A 20,641-nucleotide genomic window follows, 5' to 3' on the forward strand; every position below is an offset into this window, starting at 1 on the left:
TGTGTAAAACATACTTCATAAAGTAAACTGTTTAAAAAAACATGTCATGGATTGGGTCTGTATCTGCTGTATTACAAGTTTGAAAGAGGAAGTGTGATGTGTGTCACTGAGTACATGAGGATGTGCTTCTCTTGAAGTTTTAGTTCTGAGCTTTCTTTCACCTGTTACATACTGAGCTACCTGCTTACGAGTATCATTTCCCTGTTGGCCCACATCTTTTCCGCTGACTGACATGGCATATTTCCACCTTGTGGTAGGATGATCCAGCTGTGATCATCTGGCAGTCTTGTAGTGATGCAGTACATCAGCTGGTGCTGTCAAAAGTTAAGTGGACACATCCAGACCTGTAGTTAAAAACTAGTCTTCAAACTGTGATATAGTGTTGAGAATGTGACGAATCAACCTGAACTGACAGTGGTGAAAGCTTTTCTTGCGCATAGTATCAGCTGCTTATTTCTGTTTCTGTGGAGTTCCCAGCTGCTGTCAAGGGTGAAGAGTAAGTCATATTAATCTTGCTCCCCAAAAGTTCCAACTGCTTCTGTCCTGCACCAAAAAGGTAATGAAAAATAGACACCCTTGTTACCGCAAAAATTCATGTATTCCTATCTACATGCCGACACCTCCCACACCTTCCTGAGCAACAGAAAACCCAACTGCCCCCTTGCCAGCTGTCAAAGTTTTCAGCTTTATCTTGAGAACATCAACACGTAGTTAGTCAATTCAAACATGAAAATGTGTAGCATGTTAAAATTTTGAATTTGAGTTGTGTGGAATAGATTGGAAAAAATGTAAAGACTAAAACGCTAGTCTGGTTGGTCTGGGGGAGGAAGGAAGAAAAGTAAGAACGTTTGAGGGAAGAGTGCTAGTTATTTTCAAGGTCTCTACTCTTAAATATTATGTGGTGTGTAGTAGTATCCCTTGCCCTAGAAACTGGGGCTCTGGCAGTTTTTTTTGTGCACAGCTCTCCTGAACAGCTCTAGAATTTGAAGACTCGGATATATGATACATATAAATTAAATCGTTCAGAAGTGCCTTTTACAAAGGTAATGCCAGAAAATTTTTTTCTGAGAATTAACTGAACAGCAGAAGTAAATAGCAGATTTTAATATATTGGTTATATTTGTATTCTGAGAAATGGCTGATTAGTCCATGCAGGAGAAGTTATAGTAAATAACAAAGGTCCAAAAGCCTCCAAACTCTAGAAGAAATGCACTACATGGGCAACTAGCAGGATACATTGTTAGTCTTTCAAAAGCAAGGGAAAATGTGCTATATTAAAATTCTGAAATGCTTTTGAATGGGCTTTTAAGATACATGCATGACTAACTGTACATTGTATAAATAAAAGTAAGATTACAGATGATTGCTTATCCTGAGGTGTGAATAACCAAGCCCCATGGATTGCTTTTAGATAAAGGTATTTCCTAACATAAAATTTTGAGAAGGAAAAAAAAACTGAACAGGTACAGTAAAACATGCCATTTAGGATGACCTACTTAGTTGCAAATCTATCAGAAATCTTAGTCTTAGATGAAATGGTAGGAGAACTGTCGAAGTTCAGGTAGGAAGGAATGAAGAACATCCTACACAAAGAAATCTATGGCTAGGCATCTAGATCTAGCATTTTGTAGAAACATACGTTTGGATCTTGAAGCATAAAAGCTGTGATGCATAAATGAGACTGGTTTTAGATGAAGGTGCTGATGTAGTAGCAATTTTAAGGCTTGGTGGAAAAAAGATAAGTAGCATAATGTGTTGTTCCTAGAGTCACATTTGGAATGGTAGAGCAGGTCCTTATGGTAGAACAGTGATACTGTGGTAAAGTTTATGATCAAGTGAAGTGAATAAATAAAACATATTACAGAATTTCTGGGTAAAGCCATAGGAGCTGTTTCATCAACCACCAGACAGTTGTGATGACAGGGATCATATGATAAGGGAGTTAAAAATCACAATGATAATGGCAACCTTTGTCTGTGTAGATGAGGTAAAATTTGGGGCACGATAGCAAAGACTGTCTTTGGGTGATGTTCAGTAATGTCTCAAAGCAACCAATCTGAGCCTGACACAGAATAACTGATGAGCACATTTAGATACTTCCTTGCTTATGCAGAAGAGTACTGGAGACTACTGAAACCATTTGATGTCTTTATGGAAAAGAATCCTGTTCAGAGGAAATAGGAAGATGAACTCTAGAAAGCGAAACAAAATCTGAGTTAAGGCAGTATAAAATATTATGGAACCATTGGCTAAAGGTGAATGTTAAAATTGTATTTCAGCTATGGTAGAAGTTTACAGGTGAATTACTGAGGTTGGTAGATAGTCTGGATGTGAAGGATTGCTCAGATACAAGGCTACTGCAGGAGAACTGTTGTCTGTCCATTAGTGTTCATGGCAGGGGGGAGTCAAGAAAGCTGCTACGTCAGTGCCATTCTTTCCAAGAGATTAGCCTGGAAAGCTGCCTTAAATTGGAATGCCAATATAGAAAGCTTTTGAACAAATCAATACATTGAACAATAATAAATTGTTAGGACTAAATGGTATTTATGCAGGAGTTCTAAATGAGCTCAAATACAGGGCTTTGGAAATCTTATTTCTGGTGTGTGATCTGTCACTTAAATCAGCCTCAGCACTAGAGTAATGCAGGGTTACAAATATGGCCCAACTTTCTGTAAAGGGTGCGGTTTAGGAGCTACAAAACAGTGGTATTGTCTTTTGCTCTGTGTAAAGCAGTTGCAACCATAAGAAAGTCAGTCAGTAGACATGAGAAGGCCATTACCATATTTTGAAGCAGAGCTGCATCCCTGCAAGGATAGTATAGTTCTGCCTCTCCAGTCTCTCAGAATTCCTTGGAGTTCTTGGTAAACCTGAGCACTGCTCCAATCCATAGAGGATTGAATTTTCAAAAGCTTTAGCCAGGGTTGTGCTGCTTTTGTAATTTAGCTGTCTTCTTCTGGATTATGAGTGTTTCAGAGACAGCAGAGGACAAGAAGGTATCGTCTCTTTTCACAGTGAAGTTATATCCCTACTGTGGTCACCAAGGGTCTGCACTGATCTGCTTATAAGTAAACCAGGCAAAGGGGTGAATAATGCCAGAGGGCAACACACAGGTATTCAGGGTAGAAAAAGCTTAAACTGAAGAACTTAACACTGAAAAAACAGTGTTAAGAATCACAGAATGATCTTGTGATTCTTATTAAACAGGTGATAAAACAGGAGAAAAACCATTCAATCAAGTGCGAAGTGGTTGCGTGAGGCAAAATAGTATTAAACTGAGCATATGGGGGACTGGGCTTATGTTAGCTACTGTTTTGTCGGAAACACATCCTATGGATAACGTCAGCTCGTTGCCCAACATGATTCTAATGGGCATAGAGAAGATTAGGGTTTCTTAGGCAAGAAACAGAGAAAACACACTAAGACCTTATTATAAATTTGCTAACTTTGCGCTCAGTGCACTGTATAGTTCTGGTCAGCCAGTTTCGAAAGCACTAAATTAGGGCAGAAACAACACAACAGGAGTCATTTTGAGATACAAGACAGTCTGGAAAACAGACAGCCTTGAGGGAACAGATGTCCATGGGATTATGAGTCATATAGAAATAGCGAACTGAGAATGAGCTCTCACTGCTTCTTTCATTGCCCCTTAATTATTGCAATTAATAGACTGGGGTTTTTGCTTGTTTGTTTAACATTATCTCGTTAAACTGTGAAAGTTGTGAAGGGGCTGTAAGGATGAAGAAGTTCAGAAAAGTAGTAGAATTCATGAAAGATAGCTTTAGAAAACCCTAAAATGGTAATTTTTGGCAATTGAGAAGATTAACCAATGAAAAGCTATTTTAAAAATCTGCTTTTGCTTTTCTTTTTTCCATTTTTTTGGGGGGATGGGGGCAGGTGGGGAACATTATTGGCCCTGGCCCTAGACAAGATCCTGGACTAGATGGCTTTCTGAGATGCAGTTAGCTCAAGATAGAGCTGTGTAAGTTGAAGTGTCTACCAGCAGGTTTCAGCAGTACCGTTGGATATATAAACTCTTTTTTAGCAGGAGAGCTTGATGGGTGATTTAGCCCACTATAGACATCCAGACTCACTTCACATGCCTAGAGTAATGTACCTGGCTTTCAGCCATTCCTGTAAGGCATGTGTCCAGTGTAAGGCATGGGTCCAGTGTACTGTCTGCCAGCTCTGTATGGGGTCCTGTATGGTGTAAGGAACCCCAAGGAGCACTGGATACTGACTGATACCCCGATGCCCAGTCAGCTGCATCCTGTGCTAAGCACTGTGGACTACTGACTGGATTTCCATCAGCTATAATGAGTGTGTGGATACGTGCTTATAAATGTCCATTTATTGGTTTCTGACTGAATCCCATGCTTGATCTGACCTTGTGTGATACTTAAAAGTTCATTCACTATGGTCTTGTCTTTAGCATGATTAAATAGTGTTTTTATTTAGTGTACATATAGGTGTGATCAGTAATCTCTTGAACAATTGCCTCTGCATGTGTGTAACACCCACACTCACTCCAGAGCCCTGGGAGCCTTGCTGATGTGTTTGAAATTAGAGTAGCCCCCAATAGCTCATCTGCTGTGCTGCTCAGTGCAGTCAACAGGAGAGTCATGAGTGTAGCGTTCCGTGTTGCTTGCTGCTAAAGCCCAGCATCTGGTCACTGGGAGGTTTTGTGACTTTGGGTACCTGGCTTCTGTAGGTAAAGATTCCCCTTGAAATTGTAAAGTTGCCCCCAATAGAAAATGATGGTTCCTTAAGGAGTTAAGAAAATACCGTCGGCTTTTTAAAGGTAAAAGTTCTGCACAGTCTCTGAGAAGCTCTTAATTTGATAACTAATTGAAATAATCTAGATAAAAGTTGTGATATAGTAGCATTTTTTTCATGTCACAGTACTAACAGCTTTAAAACACTATTCTTAGTAACTTTACAATTCTGTTTTGTTTTTGAACAGGGACGAGGATGGTGAGCCCCGCATCTTTAAGAAAATTGCTGGAGTCTTGTAAAGATCTTTCTTTACTCGATGTGTCCTTCTGTTCGCAGATCGATAACAGAGTTGTGCTAGAACTGAATGCCAGCTTTCCTAATGTGTTCATAAAAAAAAGTTTCACCCAGTGACTCCCTACATATGCTGCTGTGGAACTCATTTGACAGAGTTGTTTCCTGTAAATTTGTGCTGACTTTTTTGAAGAAGAATATAAATCTGCTGTGAAATAGTGGAAACTATTAATTATCTATACAAATGGGTAAAATACATTAAAATGTATTATGTTTCTTAAAGAGTTGATATTGTACCTAAGAATTATTTTACTCTGTGTTAATTTGTAACACTGCATGTTTTTAAATACCAGCCATATGTTTGGCTTTAATGAAAAGGAAATGAATGTCTTCTTAAATGTCCCTTCAAAGGGTGTTACACACAGTAAACTATGTTAATATCCAGGTGAAAGCAAACGTTCAATATTGAGCAGTAAGGAAAATATGGGTGCTTCCTTCTTATGTGTTTGTGTGTGTATATATAAATGTATACAGATGTATTTGTATATACATACACAGATATTGTAGCATTCTAGTTTGGCCTGCAGCATAAGATGCTGTGATCTGGCCTATAATTAGTTATTTGTTTTTAAAGCTGTTTAAGCTTGTATAGGAACAGATCAAAAAGGCACTTTGTCCTCTTCAGTTGTTTGGCAGTGATCTGTATCTGATACATTTTTCTCCCTTCCTCCACCTGAAATAGATGTAGTGATGTTTTACAGTCCAGCCTAAGCGACACAACAGATAAATGCAAGAACCTGAACCTCCTGAACTTAGAGCAGAAGCAAAAGAGAAAATCGCCATCTGTTTCTTGGTATCGATATAAAAAGTTTGAGCCAGGTACTTAATGTTGTAGCTGGTAATGTGTAGAAAACTCCAGCATAGTTTTTCAAATTTCTGACGTGGTCAAGACTTGATTTGTGATACATCTGATTATTGTGCAGAGTACCATGAAAAGTAGAATTTAGGGTAATGCGTTAGCAACTGTCCCTTGCACTGGCATCAAATTTACTTTCAAGAGTGAAAACAAGCATCATTGTTCAGTAAAACAGCAATGAAAATGTAATGGGTTTGAAACAGGCAATGTTGATCTGGTGATTCTTTAATCACCAAACCTCAGTGTTGAATTTGTTTTGTTTGGGGGTTTTTTGTTTTGTTTTGTTTTTGGAAGAGATGGTAGCTCAAAGTACTATTGCGTTCTCTCTTTAGCACTGCTTAGCCTCTGGAGAAGAAAAACTGTGTTGGTGGAAAGTTTCTGAAAGTTTCTTCCTTTTGCACTTTCTTGGATGAAGCTTTTCACTTTTTTTTTTTCTTTGAATAGCACCACTAGAATATGTCACTATGTACAGCTTGAGTTTAGAATTTTGCCTTTTTGGCCATTGTTGATGAATATGGACCATGAAATATAGCCTGTCATTTGATATTGGCTCTATTATCCTTGTATTGATGGCATTTATTGCCTACTGGACTAAGAAGAAAAATACTTTGTCTGGCAGAAGTACATTATTGTACTGAAGATCAGTTGCAAAGAACACTTCATTCATGCAGTAAATAACCAAACTGCTACTAGAGGACTGCTATGAATCATTAAAAATCTGACAATCTCTCTGACTCCTGAATGACTGCTTTGATCTCTTTGTGCTGGTGCCAATACTTTAGAGACCATGTCATGAAACAGCTACAGAACATTTATCTGATTTTATTGAAAGACCTGTTTCTTCAAATTTTTAAATTTTGCTGACTCTTTGGGGAATTCCAGGTCCAAAGAAGGACATGCACAGTTGGCTTTTTGATTTTTTTCCTCCTCACAGATGGCACTATGGGATTTCCAACTGGATTATACCATTCCATTTTTTTTCCTTTAGAAATCTAGGCGTTGTCAGAGAACTTTAGATTGATTTACTTTTCTTCCACACTGAAAGATGTCAACTTTGGTATGATTCTGTGAGAGACCTCATTTCTTTCAATTATGTTTGGGTTCATTTATTGTTCTTGGAACTTTTAAACTTTTTTTATCTATAAGTAATATATTTCATTGTAATTGAATATTAAATGCTATTATTCTAGTTATAGGAGAACACAAGTTCAGATAATGGGAGTTTACAAAGAACAGTGTTTCCAAACAAATGTTTTTGTTGTAAAATTTCACTTCTCAGGGGTGCATCTATGTTTATCTCCTTTTTTTCTGAAGAGATCCTTTTTGTTTGTTTTTCACTGTAAATAGAATGGAGTGTGGGTGAAATGATAGCCATTGTGCCTTCAAACTGGTCAACTTGGTGGATAATACAGCTTAAATTCTGTGGCATCAGTGAATCAAATAAGTGGTTTTGTAATCACGTATGTGTAAAGAATTTCATTCTCTGTTGCTTCTTAGGTAGCATGAAGGAGGTTTAAATTGACATTTTGTTCATACTGAAGTATTTTCTATTGTTTGTGTCATGTTGTTTTTTTCAGGAATTCTCTGTTGTCACTTGAAAGATAAATTGAAGTCAGCTTTTTATTTGGACTGTTTAAAACTTAGCTTTTGCCAACATATAATTAATTCAAACAGCAGAGAAGTGATTGGGAGCGACTTCCATCTGTAGTTCTAGACTTCAACCTTCAATCAGAAAGTAAGAAGCTCTTTTAGCTATGGCCTTATAAGTCCCAAGAAGTCTTCCAGCAAAGAGAAGATAGACCAGACTTGAAATTTGTAGTACTTGTAGGAATAAAGAAAACAACATGCTTTTAGACCTTCCTTATATGTCACAAAGAAGCAAGAACAGATCACTGTCTTTTTAGTTCTGCTATTTTGTACTTAAGTGGGTCTACCTATTTATACACATGTATGCGTAAATTATATGTGTACACACATATGTTCATGTGTATATATATGAATTTTTTGGATGTGTGTACATACTTATATATGTATAAATCTCAAAGTTTGTCATTTAGGAATTACTTTTGTGGAGTGTAATAGCAAAAAATGTTTCATAGCAATTCTACTTTCAACTGTTGTTTTACTGTACCTGGAGACTGAGTTCCTCTCCACCCATGCAGCAGAAAAAGCCTGGACAAGAGATGTGCTGGATTTCCTATGTTGCTTTGCCAAAGTGCCTTTTGGTTTGTCTACACATGAAAGGTGTTACAGGGTATGAAGAGTGTGAATGCAAAGTCCGGTAACTACTGTGGACTGTCTCATTGTGAAGCAGTCATATAGCAGGAAATTTATATTCTAGTTTCATTTAATCCAAAATGAATGATGGCAATTCCTCCATTGGAGGAATTTAATTCTTCTTGAATTGTATTGTCATCTCCATCACTAGACCATCTCTCAGTCACATTATCTAAATTTTGCTTTTAAGGATATTCTTTTTGTTTAATCGTGTCCTTTGATCTCGTCTGTCTTTCTGAAGCTTTGTAAAAGATGTGCTTTGGCAACCAATGTTAAAAAACCATGGCTAACGTCCAAAAAAAGAGGTTTGCTCTGAACTGCTCCTGCTCTCACACTAGAAGGGGGCTTCCATACCATCTATGAAATTGATGTGGGATGGCATGTAGGTAAATACGTAATTCCTTTGGTAATTTTAAAAACTAGTATGATACCTTTACCGTTTAAAGCCTCTTCTCTTCAAGCCTTCAATTCAATAGTGAACTTACTTGTATTCATAATTCTGAGCTGTCTGCCTAGATAGCTCTATTGAAATGGATGGGATTTCTGTTCTTTAAATTATATACCTGATTAAGTACATTATTGAGCACGACTTATATAGAAGAGTTTTGCATAGGAGTTTGGACCTTATAATCTCCATGTACTTGGAGGTCCAAATTGCAGACCAAAAAACCCCAAAACCAACCAACTAACAGAAACCACTAAAAAACTAGTATTTTCTGTCTGATTCTTTCCTTAGAGCTCCTATGCTAACTTTTCCAGATACAAGATGTCCAGTAATCATGGTACATGGTGAGTAGAATTTATCTCACTGAACGTTAGCTCTCTTAAAGTTAGGCATCTCCTTTGTGGGAGGAATCTGGGCACCTCTAGAGAGATATTAATCACCCCCTAAGATAGATATTTAAGGAAAGTAGAATGAATCATGTTCTGGAGAGCCTCTCTGGAGACTGTGGAATCTGTAATTTAGCTCAGGTCAGATACTAAACTGAGATTAATTCTATCCAGTGCTGTACTAGCTGTCTTAAAAAAACAAGCCTGAAACAACATCCATCCCCAAACCTTTAAATCTTTCAAATTCCATCCAGAAAGAAGCAAATTAAAGAAATTCTGACAACTTGAGAAGTTTCTAAAAGCTAGGATCTTCTGCCCCTTGCCAATGGCTGTGGTATGTCTTTCGTTTTTTTTTTGTCGGGTTTTGGGGTGTTTTTTTCTTTAGAAATGCATCCCCTTTCCCTCTTCTGAAATCTCATGTACTTAACTATCTATATGTATAGTTCTGTAAATGCATGAAAGTAACAGGCAGATGTAATTGATATATTGCCACTATTTTGATAATCTTTCATATTGCTGTAATTAAGACTGAGTAGTTTAATTGCTCTACTGTCATCAGAAATGTTACCCACTGTGCATTTGCAAAACTTGTGTGTAGAGTCCTGCTTCTTACTGTGTGTACTTATTGCATCTTATGGGATATATTTCCCATTTACATCTGCAGGACTATTACATTTTAAAAAACTAGATAAAATGTAGCATTTTATTATGAGGACTATGGGAGCGACTTTATATATATTGATTTATATGTTCATTATTAATCGTTCACAATGACTCCATAAGTTGTAGCTTTGAAATCACTTAGAAAATCCTGGTTTAGTGCATCTGAATTTGCTGTGTTAGACACAGTCAACATTTTTTCCCAAATGAAGGCATTTGTCCTTCACTGAGATGATGATTTCTGTGATTTTTAGATTTCTGACTTGAAAATGAAATGCCAGAAGGTGCTCTTTATTAAATATTACCGGGCATGGGATAAATTGTGGTAACTGACATTAGGAAGGGGTGAGAAATGAGTCTTGTGTGTTACAGATTCTCATGAGCTTCAAAGAAGGGCTCAGCAGGAGGTGACTTTTTAAGAAGTTTCAGCCTCTGTACTAGCAGGTAGTGGTGAGATTTTCCTTTTTAGCTAGATGGACTAAGCAGTATTATTTTTGATGGAGTTATATAGCTATAGTTTCTCCCTGTCTTGTTTTCATTTAAGAATGATAAATGGCACAGTTAGGACAGATGTCCTAAATTGAAAGTGATCCATTGTGAGGAATGAAGTTTTTCTCTTGCATGTTTTGTTCACCTTTTCTAAAAATAAACAAATAAAAATACCCTCAACTATTAGAAAACTCATTTTCATTGGTTACTGAAGTGATGCAAATGTCAAGAAAGTTGAGAAAAGAAAGAAAGGGGACTCATCCAGATTTATCTGGAAACTAGTGGAAGGGTGGCCAGAGCTATTTACAGATGTGAGGAAAGTAAGTGCCTTGCTCCAGATCAGCTGTTATCTTTCCCAGAAACGTAGCTTCCCACATAATATCACATGCTCATACTTTTAAGTCAAGATCTAGCATTTAGAGGCTTTCATGTATGTATTTGTACAGAAATTAATGATGTCTCTTCATTTCATTTTTATGAACTACATAAAAATATTTTTCTTTGCCTACGACTGTCCAGCCACATTTTTTGTTAAAATCTGAAATTATTTTGTGCATGTACACTCAGGTGCTTAATTGCTTAGGTTCTTTGCAATTGGTCCTTTTCTGAGCACAAATAAACTGCAGGTTGGAGGAAAAAATGTTAAAGTGAAGGCTCTAAAGAAGAGAAGGCCCAGGGGAAATCTGATCAGTGTGTGGGAATACCTGATGGAGGGTGGGGAATGAAGAAGAGACAGCCAGATTCTTCTCAGTGATGCCTGTGGAAAGGACAAGAGGGAATGGGCACAAACTGAAATACAGGAGGCTCTAACTTAACACAAGATGACACATTGTATGGTAAGGGTGACCAGGCCTTGGCACAGGGTGCCCACAGAGGTTGTGGAATCTCCATCCTTGGAGATACTCATCATCGGGGGCAACTGACTCTAGGTGGCCCTGCTTGAGCAGTTGGAGGCTGGACTAGTTGACCTCCAGAGGTCCCTTTCCAACCTCATACATTCTATCATTCTGTGATTCGAGACATGCCCTGTGGTTGTTTTGTTTGCTGAAGAAGGTAGGGAGGGGAGAAAAGGAAGAATAGATAGGAACTTGTGATGTTGAGAACAGCCACAAGAATCTTCTTAATTTCCTTTTTTGTCATTTTAAGACAAGTAACATTTTTCACGGTTTAAGGAAAAGCTAAATGTGACTTATTGAAGTAAAATTTTGGTATCATTTTCAACATACAGTTCTGTAATGTACAAAACACACAGTTTACAGGAGTGTGATCACTCCAAAGTCTGAAAGCTACACCAAGGACTAAAATAAATAACCTTATTCTTGGGTACTGACAATAGTTTCTGTTTAGAAACTGACTTTATGTAATACATTAGGAACAGTTTAGTTTTAAAATCTTTAGTATTTGTTTACATAAATCTTACACATTGTTTAGATGCCAGTTATTCCTGCTTACTCTATTGTGAACTGAGTACAGTAGTTAACTGTTCATGGTGTTAAACATGAACATTTGAATTCAGGTGAAAAAGAGGACCAAGTTTATGAAATACTGAGCTGTCTGAGCATTTTAGGGAGATAATGGATATAATTGTGGTGAATTCCCATCTTTTTTATATTTATTTATTATTTTAGCATTGGCAAGAGTGGCTGGGTAGTACAGCCCTTTACTCACCATCAGGAGATGGGTTTCCTTTTGTCAGACCTTGGTTGCTTTAGATTTATTTTTTTTCACGTCAGTGCCACAGATTTCTCCACATATACACTGTTCTGAAAGTAATAGAGATGAATTAAAAATACCTGGTTTGGTTGTGATTTGGAAACTAATGGCTAGTCTATGCTTGAAGTTATTTTGGAATAGTTACTAAAAGTGAATTAAAACAACCAGGAATTGATGTATTCACAGGGGGACCTTACAGCTTGTGATTTAACTTTTGCATACAGACAATTACAGTTGCCCCTGAGCCATCTTAGAGAAATCTGTATGATGTTGATCATTCTGGATCTACCTAGTGAGCATAAAGCCACTGCAGCTCTTTAGCATCTTGTGGTGTTTTGCATTCATGTCCTTACCAGGCAGATAATGGAGTTGGGGGTTGTGGAGATTGGCCTGATGTTTGTAAGTGAGGTGCATGAATTGCCTGGGGAAATTTCCTGCTCATGTTTATTTCTATGTGTGAATGAGAAGGAATGGCATCTCCAGACCTTCAAATTTAAATACCTAAACCCAGCACCTGTATTAATTTAAAAATAGTAGGTCTCTCCCTGCTCCCCATCAATTAGCCAGCAACAAAATACTTGCATTGTATTTTTGATTTAATAGTATGCTCCATTTTCTGTCGCAACAATAGGAGTTTGAGTAATGTAACAAGAAACTCCTACTGGGTTACCTTTTAAAGACTAATTTCTATAAAAGGTGAAAGAGCAGCAATAGAGGGAATAGTTCTGGACACTGTTTGTAAATAACTGTGCTGTGCATGCTATGCCAGTAAGCACCAGAAGCAAATTATGCCTTTTTGTAGTAAATTGAGAAGGACAAAAGGGATAATTGCCTCTAAGCACATTTTCTGTAGCTGGAGGATATTTTCTTAAATATCCAGAGTAGGTACTAAAGTTAGGAAACTGATATCCTGATCTGAATTACCCTATAGAAGAACCTATCTACCCAGTGACAAGACCCTAGGAGACTAATCTTAAACTGAGGTCTTGAATTGACCTCTGGAGAAGCAGAGGTCTATGTAGACTATATAAAATTTCTGTTGGAAGCTAGTATGAGTGGATTCAGAGTAAGAGGTTGCTTACCTTTCAGTGCTCCCAATTAGTCCCCTAGTTTCACTTGCTTCCACCAAAGGCCACAACTTTCTTTGCTCTGGTTGTTGAACTGTATCTGATTGTTCCCTACAAAATATCTTAGCTAAAACTAGAAAGCCTTTTTTTTCTAGTAGTTGTTTCCACCCCCCAATTTGGGTAATTAGGCCAGCCGAAGGAAAGGGGCATTTATCTTCAATTAAAAGAATAACAAGCAGCAGGTAGGAGTATGTTGGTTATGCAAATATTTTAATTCAAATTAGCATAAACGAGGATAGCCACTCTTTGTCATGATTCAAAGCTTCTTAACTTTTACATAGTTCCTCAGTACCGTGCCACAAAAATGTCCAAAGGGAGGTTATTCATTTGCACCTCATGATGTGGTTCGAGCCCTAAAGTATAAAATGCTACTGTGAATATATAAGAACATGTGGGTCCTAACTGGCTTCAATAAATTCCCCAACAAAAGTCCTTTGAGAAACAGGTGTTGAGAGGTTTAGATTAGAAAAGCTAATAAGAGCATATTTAAAGTATGGTGAAGGCAGTGGTTAGCAAAACCAAGCAGGTTTGTAAACCCAAAGGTGTCTGTGCATATGCAGACATAGCCCAGGCATGGATACCAGGCTCCTCCTCATTTGAATGCCTTTGACTCATGTTTCTGTGGTATAGGGTAGGGGTTTACTTGAACACACACATACACAAAACAGAGATGTTAACCCTATATTTATGAAGGATTTAAATTATTATGGAGAAATTATCTAATGCCTTATATTGCTAACTCAAAGATACTTTCTTTTTATCTTAAAAAAGTTAACCAGTGATTTCAATTTAGTAAATTAAGTCTGTTTTTCTTCTGATATGTTGGATCATTGAAAGTGTCGTAATACTGTATTGTGCAGTTTTATTTCGTTACTGCCTGTATGAAGAAGTTGAAATTAATGTCCTCACTGGGTTGTCAGTGTCTGCTGATTCAGAGATGACAGAAAAGTGTTAAAATATATTCAACTTATAATAGTTATTTTGCTTTGCACTTAATTTGTTTCCCTTTTACAATATTGCAAAATGCCAAATGTACATAAAATAATGAATAAATAAAACAAAAATAAATTATTTGTCTAAATTCATTGACCTTTTGTGCATTCATTTTAAAAAACCCGACAAAATAAAATACAATATGATGCATTCAGAGGAGCAGTTCGGTCATATTTTTGTCTCTGTTCATTTTGAAATAAGCCACCCTGGATGTTTTTCAATACAAATTCGTAAGCTAGCTTTTTTTAATTTTTAATATTAGAAAAGTTTATTATTGTTTAATATATAGCTTACTATAGCCCTATGAAGGCACATTACACAAAATAGATGTTTTGCTGGCTGAAACTGTTTGTGGTCTAGGTACAGAGCAAGAGACAACAGATGTATATAGACAGATGGGATATAAAGTGGAATATGGAGATTACAATGTACCAGGAGAGACCTCCAAGAAAAATATAATGCTTGAATTTCTTTCAAGAATAATTTCCTACTTTAGCACAAATTTTGTTACCATAAGGTATTTCTTAAACCCTTTAATTATATGGGTAGTGGTACAGTTGCTTTTAAATGTTGTGGAACTTAATATGTTAAACTTGGAATTTAGCAAAGATGTTAAGAATTCTGCAGCTTTGAAAATGGGAACCAGAAGAGGAGAGGTGATCAATTGGACTCCACTTGTCAAGAACAACCCAAGTATTGAACTGAAAATGAACAACTGCTTTGCTAGACTTTGTCCTCCTTTTTTTGCTGAATTATCTGAAGTGGTTTTATTGGTTCCAAAATTGATGCTGGTTTAATCAGTGCCCATTTTCTTCCAGACAAATTTTATAAATGTTAGATTTGGCTGGTACTGTTAATTGTTCAAGACAATTAACTAAAACAAATATAGACCTTTGAGTTGTTTTCTTACATCTCTAAAGAAACTTTTAGTAAGACTTTTAATCTCCAACACCTCCCGAAGTGTTCAGCTTTTGTAACACAGCTTTGCCTCAGGCCAGTATCATTCCAAACGTGCTAAAACTGTCTTCTAGCACCAACTTACAGCTGCTGATGCTTCTGATTATCCAGAAGTGTAAGGATGAGACTGGACCTGGCTTCTGTGCATCTTGGACAAAATGCAGCTGACTTGACACATGCTAAGTACAGTTTTTGGACAGCCCTGTGTCTGACCAATGCCTGTTTCACAGTGTGGAAAATTCACACAAAAATCTGAAGCATGTCAGGTGTCTGTCTTCCTCTGTGTGGCACTTCTGATAATGCAAACAGTTCAAAAACAGATAAAGCCAGATTTCAAATTATTTCTGTATTTCCAGAGTTTAATGCCTGAGAGCCTGTAGTGCATTTTATTACATTACTATTTGGCAGGCGTGCATTATTTGGGCAAGTGAAAGCAGTTACATGTTCTCCATACTCGTATACTTTTACTTGTTATATGTCCAGATGGATGGGGTAAAGCTTAGTGTTGTGAAAACATTCAAAAATGCAAACTCGCCTCTGTTACTTTACGGTGCCATTGGCAATCTTGATTAAAATTTAAAACAGAATGCTGTAGATCTGATACCATGCATGCTGCAATTGTTTATTCACTGGTAAAATCAAATGTCATTATATACAATGTAGGCATTTATTATTTCAAACAGATTTTAACATAATGCTTTCCCTCACGGTTTTGTAGAGCTAGAAATAAAAATGCCCTGACGCAGTGACCAGGCAGTTTTGAACTACCAGATAACATCAGGAGTTAGAATAAGTACAGCAGCATTTTTGTAACAAGGTCGTGTCCATCCCTCTGGATGCAAATGCACAAACAATTTAAGTTCAAACTTCAGGTCAATAGGCTTCTAGGTGCAGGTGGAACCCAGTGATAAAGTCTGCATAGTTTCTTTGCGAAAAGGATAAATCATGCTTAGATTTAGCCTTGTTAACTGGCTGCAAGCTCAGGGCTCAAACAAAGTCCACCACAGGTGAAATATTAAAAAAAAGAAAATAGACATTAATATTTAAAAACTGCACTGAATGTGACAGAAAGATGTGATTGTCAATCCACATGTTATCTTTTCTAGTACCAGTATCCAATAATAAATGTTAACTGTTTGGGCAGCTGTTAGTTTAGCACAGGAGGTCTCTCATAGAAGGGTCGAGAAGGAAACTACTGCATTTGGGATTAACACTGTGCCCATATCCCAGACTCTCTGGTCACTGCTGACTTGGACCTTAACTAGGTGTTTGGCACCTATTAATAATGGGGCTTCCCCCTGCCTGTAACAGCCTGTGGCTGTTCAGACTGTGTGTTTAGGACTAGTAGGAGCCTCCTGCATCTAATCTTATTTGACCTGGTAAGTGTTAGGTTCAAGTCTGGCAGTAGAGCAGTGCTAGGATGTGGGAAGCTGTGGATTCAGGCCAAAGGGAATTAACTGAAGGTATAGCTGAGGCTTAGCTGCTAGGTTATGTGTTGATTCTCAGGGTGAGCCCTCTTCTGCCCTTTCACTGGAGATGTAGTGGCAGGAATGCAGGAGTCAAGGTGCTGGGCCAGGCAGGGAAGAGGAAGATTGATTTCAGCCTTGTGGGTAGAGCGTGTGGAAGTGAAAGGGGGTGAAATCTGACCTACCGCTATAGATATAAAACCTAAAGTGCCCTTGCTGCTGCTGTGGGTGGGCCTGTATTGCTGAATGGTCAGCTGGAAAGGGGTCAGCACCGAAGCCGAAGGGACCAGAAGCCCCTCTGCAGGTCCTCTGAAACACCTACCTCCCTTGATTGGCTATACAAGACGTGGACAGGCTAGGTTGTCCATCCTCTTTCTTGCACAGTTCAAAGAGCCAGACATGCATGATTTTAATGAGGGACTGCTAAAATTTTCCTAAAATTAAAAACTTCTGCTTTGGGATATGAATTATAGACTGAGGGTGTATGCAAAATGAGTATGCAAGAGGGCAATGTTCTCCAGCTCCTTAGACCTGTTAGCAAATAAATCAATCCTAACTTATCTGCTGGTTTAGGAAAGGTGCCTGGAACAAAGCCAGCTTTGCCGTTTAGAGGTGGAACCTTTGTCATGGCTTTCTGCCTACTGAAAACAAAACTGTCTCCATGGGTCGGATGGACACAGGCTTCGTCTGCAGCTAGAGGTGTAGCCACTGCTTACCTTTCCAGTTCCAGCCATAGTATAGCATCTCATTTCTGTTATCTGAACAGGTCGAGCACTGATGTTCAGCTGGAAAACAGGTTATTTTCTCTCATGTCTGCTCAGTGCTACAGTATTGCCTGTCTGTAGTGTGATTAGCTCTGTGCAGAATGCTTATTTCTTCCTAAAACTTAATCTGTCTTGGGTGTTTTGTTTTGTTTTGTTTCAGCTCAATTTGCTTATTGAGTTAACAAGAGACTTTGAGATCGTGATATGTCACTTATCAGTTTTCAGTGCAATGAAGTCTGCTGTAGCAGAATGTCTGAATGGCTTGGGTTCTTGATATTCACAATATTTTAACATTTTCATCACCTACATACACAGCGTGGCAAATGGTAATTACAAAACCAGCAGCACTGAAATAAACACAAGATGTAAACCTGTACAGTCTTACCAGCCCATGCTGCTGCGGGGGCCTGGGTCCCACACAGCTGAACCCCCTGACAGCTGCCAGGTGGCTTGGGGAGGGTGTCATGGTGTTGGGTGAAAAGAGAGAGCACCCAGCAAGCATCAAAAGGCCCTGCAGGAGACCAGGGCTGTCTCTAGTTCTCTCTTCCTGCAAAATGGGGAATTCATCCAATGGAGAAGGGGTCTTGGGGTGGTTGGGGGGTTTTTTTGGAGGCCTATGGGGATGCCAGTCTGGCATGTGAGGTGATTTGACTTCAGCAAGAAGAGAAGCCATTTGGTGAAACGGTGGGATTTGGGCACCTCTGCCTTCCAAGAAGGGAGACACGTGGGGAAGGCGCTTGCAGAGATGGGCAATGCTCAGAGCCCTCCAAGACCTGCCCCTCTCCCGCTGGCCTGGCTATGCCCTCGCTTACCAGGAGATGCGCGGCGGACGGCGAACAGCTCCCAGAGGCGCTGGGCTCACACCCCGCGGCAAGCTTGAAGGCAGCAGCAGGAGCGACACCGCGCCCACTCAGCGCGGTCAGAAAAGCCGAGCCCCACAGCTGTCCCCCTCCACGGGTGGCACCACGCGGGGCCGCTTCCACGCCGCGGAGGAGAAGTGGCATGGCTTTGTCCTGTTATCCAACACGCCGGAGCTGGGATTGCCAGTCTGAGGGACAGGACATCTCCTCAGCTGGAGGAGGAGGGGACTCAAATAGCATCTTCTCTCCCAGTTTTCTGGGGCTTGAGAATAAACCGTGGGTTTGCTGGGTGGTTGGTTTTTTTGCTCTTTTTTTTTTTTTTTTTTTTTTTTGATCGCACCCAGACGGCGGGAGAAGCAGTATGTTTAACACGGGACTTCGTTGTTGCTGTGTATATATTAAAAAAAAAAAAAGAAAAAGTAGAAACCAAGGGGAAGACAGAACAGGCCGTAACTCACGACTTTCTCTTCCCCTCGCCCAGAGGCAGCGCTCGGGCTCTAGCCGACCTTCCGACAGGTGTCCGGAGCCGCAGCCCCGTGCGTCCAGGAGAGCGAGGGGGTTTCGGCAGCGAGAGGAGGGTGGCGGATCTCCCCCTGCCCTTCCCGGGGGAGTCCGCCAGCGGCTGCGGCGGTAAGCGGCCGGCTGGGGGGCGCCCGCACTCCCACGCGCGGCCGGTCCGGCCTCCGGGTCCCGGCCCCGTGCGGCGGCTTAATTCCGCCGGGACCGGAGGCGCCGCCATGCGCCGGGACCGGACCGCGCAGCGGGGCCAGGCGGTGCTCTGCGGCAAGGAGAAACAGGGCCCACGCTTTCAAACACCCCTCGAAAACCTCACTGCTGACCCTCCCCCGCCAACCCCGCCCCGGGGAGAAAGTCGGTCCCCAGCCGCACAAGCGGCGGAGTCGTTTGTCAGAGGCGGTGGGAAGCCGTCTCGCCCCTTTGTGCATCTTGCGGGATTTCTCCTCGCACAGGCAATTGGCAAAGGTTAGGAAGGCGTCTTTAGATCCCCTGTAATCCCCGTTTAAATATTAAAAGTATAAGCAGCCTAGGCCCAGTATTTACCTATGTAACTGCATAGATTTCCCTCCAGACCTGGACTTCTAAGAATTTAAGAGATAGTTTGCGTTTCTTGTTCCCCCCCATCCCTTCGTATTTATTTAACAAACTAACGGGAAGAGGAGGGGGGAGACACCAACAATAAAAGCAGTGTTTTTATGACGGAGAAATAGCCAGTATCCCTGTCTGTAACGTGAAAGGAAGGCGAGACTCCATCCCTGCCGCCCGCTTCGTCACCGGCTGGGTTTAAGTGGCCGCCACATCAACACAAAAGGCCAACACACACACCCCCCTCCCAAAACTCGACATAAAATCTCTATTGGTTCAATAGTGAAGATGGCTATTTTGATAACAAAATAACCTCCCTGCTCTGGTGGGGTCTGGGTTCTCGTCCGCACCCCTGTCATGCTTCAAGCAGCAACTGCCAGGGAAAAAGGGGGAAAAATCCCTCAAGAAAGTGTTTAAGATAAAACTAAGTCTCAAACGGGATTAAGGTTTTAATTACAATTCCCTATAGAAGTAACATGTTTGATGAACTGATCCTATCAATTAATAGTAACCTCAATTTAAAACTTATGAAACAGCTTCGCGTGAAGTATGCCTTAGACTCCCCCCTTTTTTTTTTTTAAGAAAAAAAAATTAAGAAAGGGTAATGTTACAACCATAAAGTACTAACACACCAGCAGAAGAAATTGTAAAGAAACAATTTCTGCTTTGGCTAGAAATAATTATTTGTGAACGCTTTGGGGGTGGAGGGGTTTTCTCTCTGGTGGTGAGACTTATAAAAAAAACCTGAAGCCCTTTTAAAAAGGGAAAATCGATGTATGTTTCTACCCACCAACGGTATCGTTTCATAATAATTTTGGCCCGCACTATATTAAAGAGAAAAACAAGGTAATTGGAACATGCATCAACAGTTTTCCATGAAATAAGAGTTAAAGAAGTAATAGAACTAATCACTGTCTCCTCAAATCAAGTAGAAAACATTTCAATGCACTAATTAGAGTAATTAGAATAATAAGACTGCCTATATGTGGTAAGACAATGTGTACAAACAACTTTATTTAATGTATACTGGTAATCAGCGATGCGTGCGTGCTTGAATGCTTAGTGCAATAAAATTCACCCCCGTCCGCCCAAACAATCAAATACAAATTAGTTTAATGATTGTGCCTGCTTGAACGTCTTAGAAATCCACAGGCAGAGGGAAATAAATAGCACCATCCTTGTTTGTACGTCTCCCCTACTGACCAAGGAGCTGATGCCTCCATGGACTTGGCAATGAATGACTGTAGATATGAATGAATCAAGGAGGGAAAGAGAATTAATGAATGAGTCAGGCTGCCTAAAAACAAGTCCTAACTTTTAGACGAGCGCCTCTCACAACTCCCGGGACAGGAGAAGACGGGACATGGAAGAGGAGGGGGAGAGCTGTCCCATCATCACTTTTACGAGTCCGAGTCCTGCCAGGATTTACCGCCGTGCGAGTACGAAGGGCAGAAACACTGGCCGCCAATTTCCTACCGGCCTG

At 39.7% G+C, this 20,641-nt stretch overlaps 1 protein-coding gene across 1 annotated transcript in view; it reads left to right on the forward strand.

The window, feature by feature from the left end:
- FBXL4 (F-box and leucine rich repeat protein 4) overlaps positions 1-6,654 on the forward strand; it is a 47,660-nt gene extending 41,006 nt beyond the window's left edge. The window contains exon 8 of the mRNA XM_018078039.2: positions 4,961-6,654. Coding sequence (XP_017933528.1) covers positions 4,961-5,124 — 164 coding nt within the window. The 3' untranslated portion in view covers positions 5,125-6,654. The remainder of the gene's footprint in view (positions 1-4,960) is intronic.
- Positions 6,655-20,641: the final 13,987 nt, after the last annotated feature.

This window comes from Manacus vitellinus, unplaced genomic scaffold (genome assembly GCF_001715985.3).
Source record: "Manacus vitellinus isolate BGI_N305 unplaced genomic scaffold, ASM171598v3 scaffold_4_pilon, whole genome shotgun sequence".
Taxonomy (NCBI): Eukaryota; Metazoa; Chordata; class Aves; order Passeriformes; family Pipridae; genus Manacus; species Manacus vitellinus.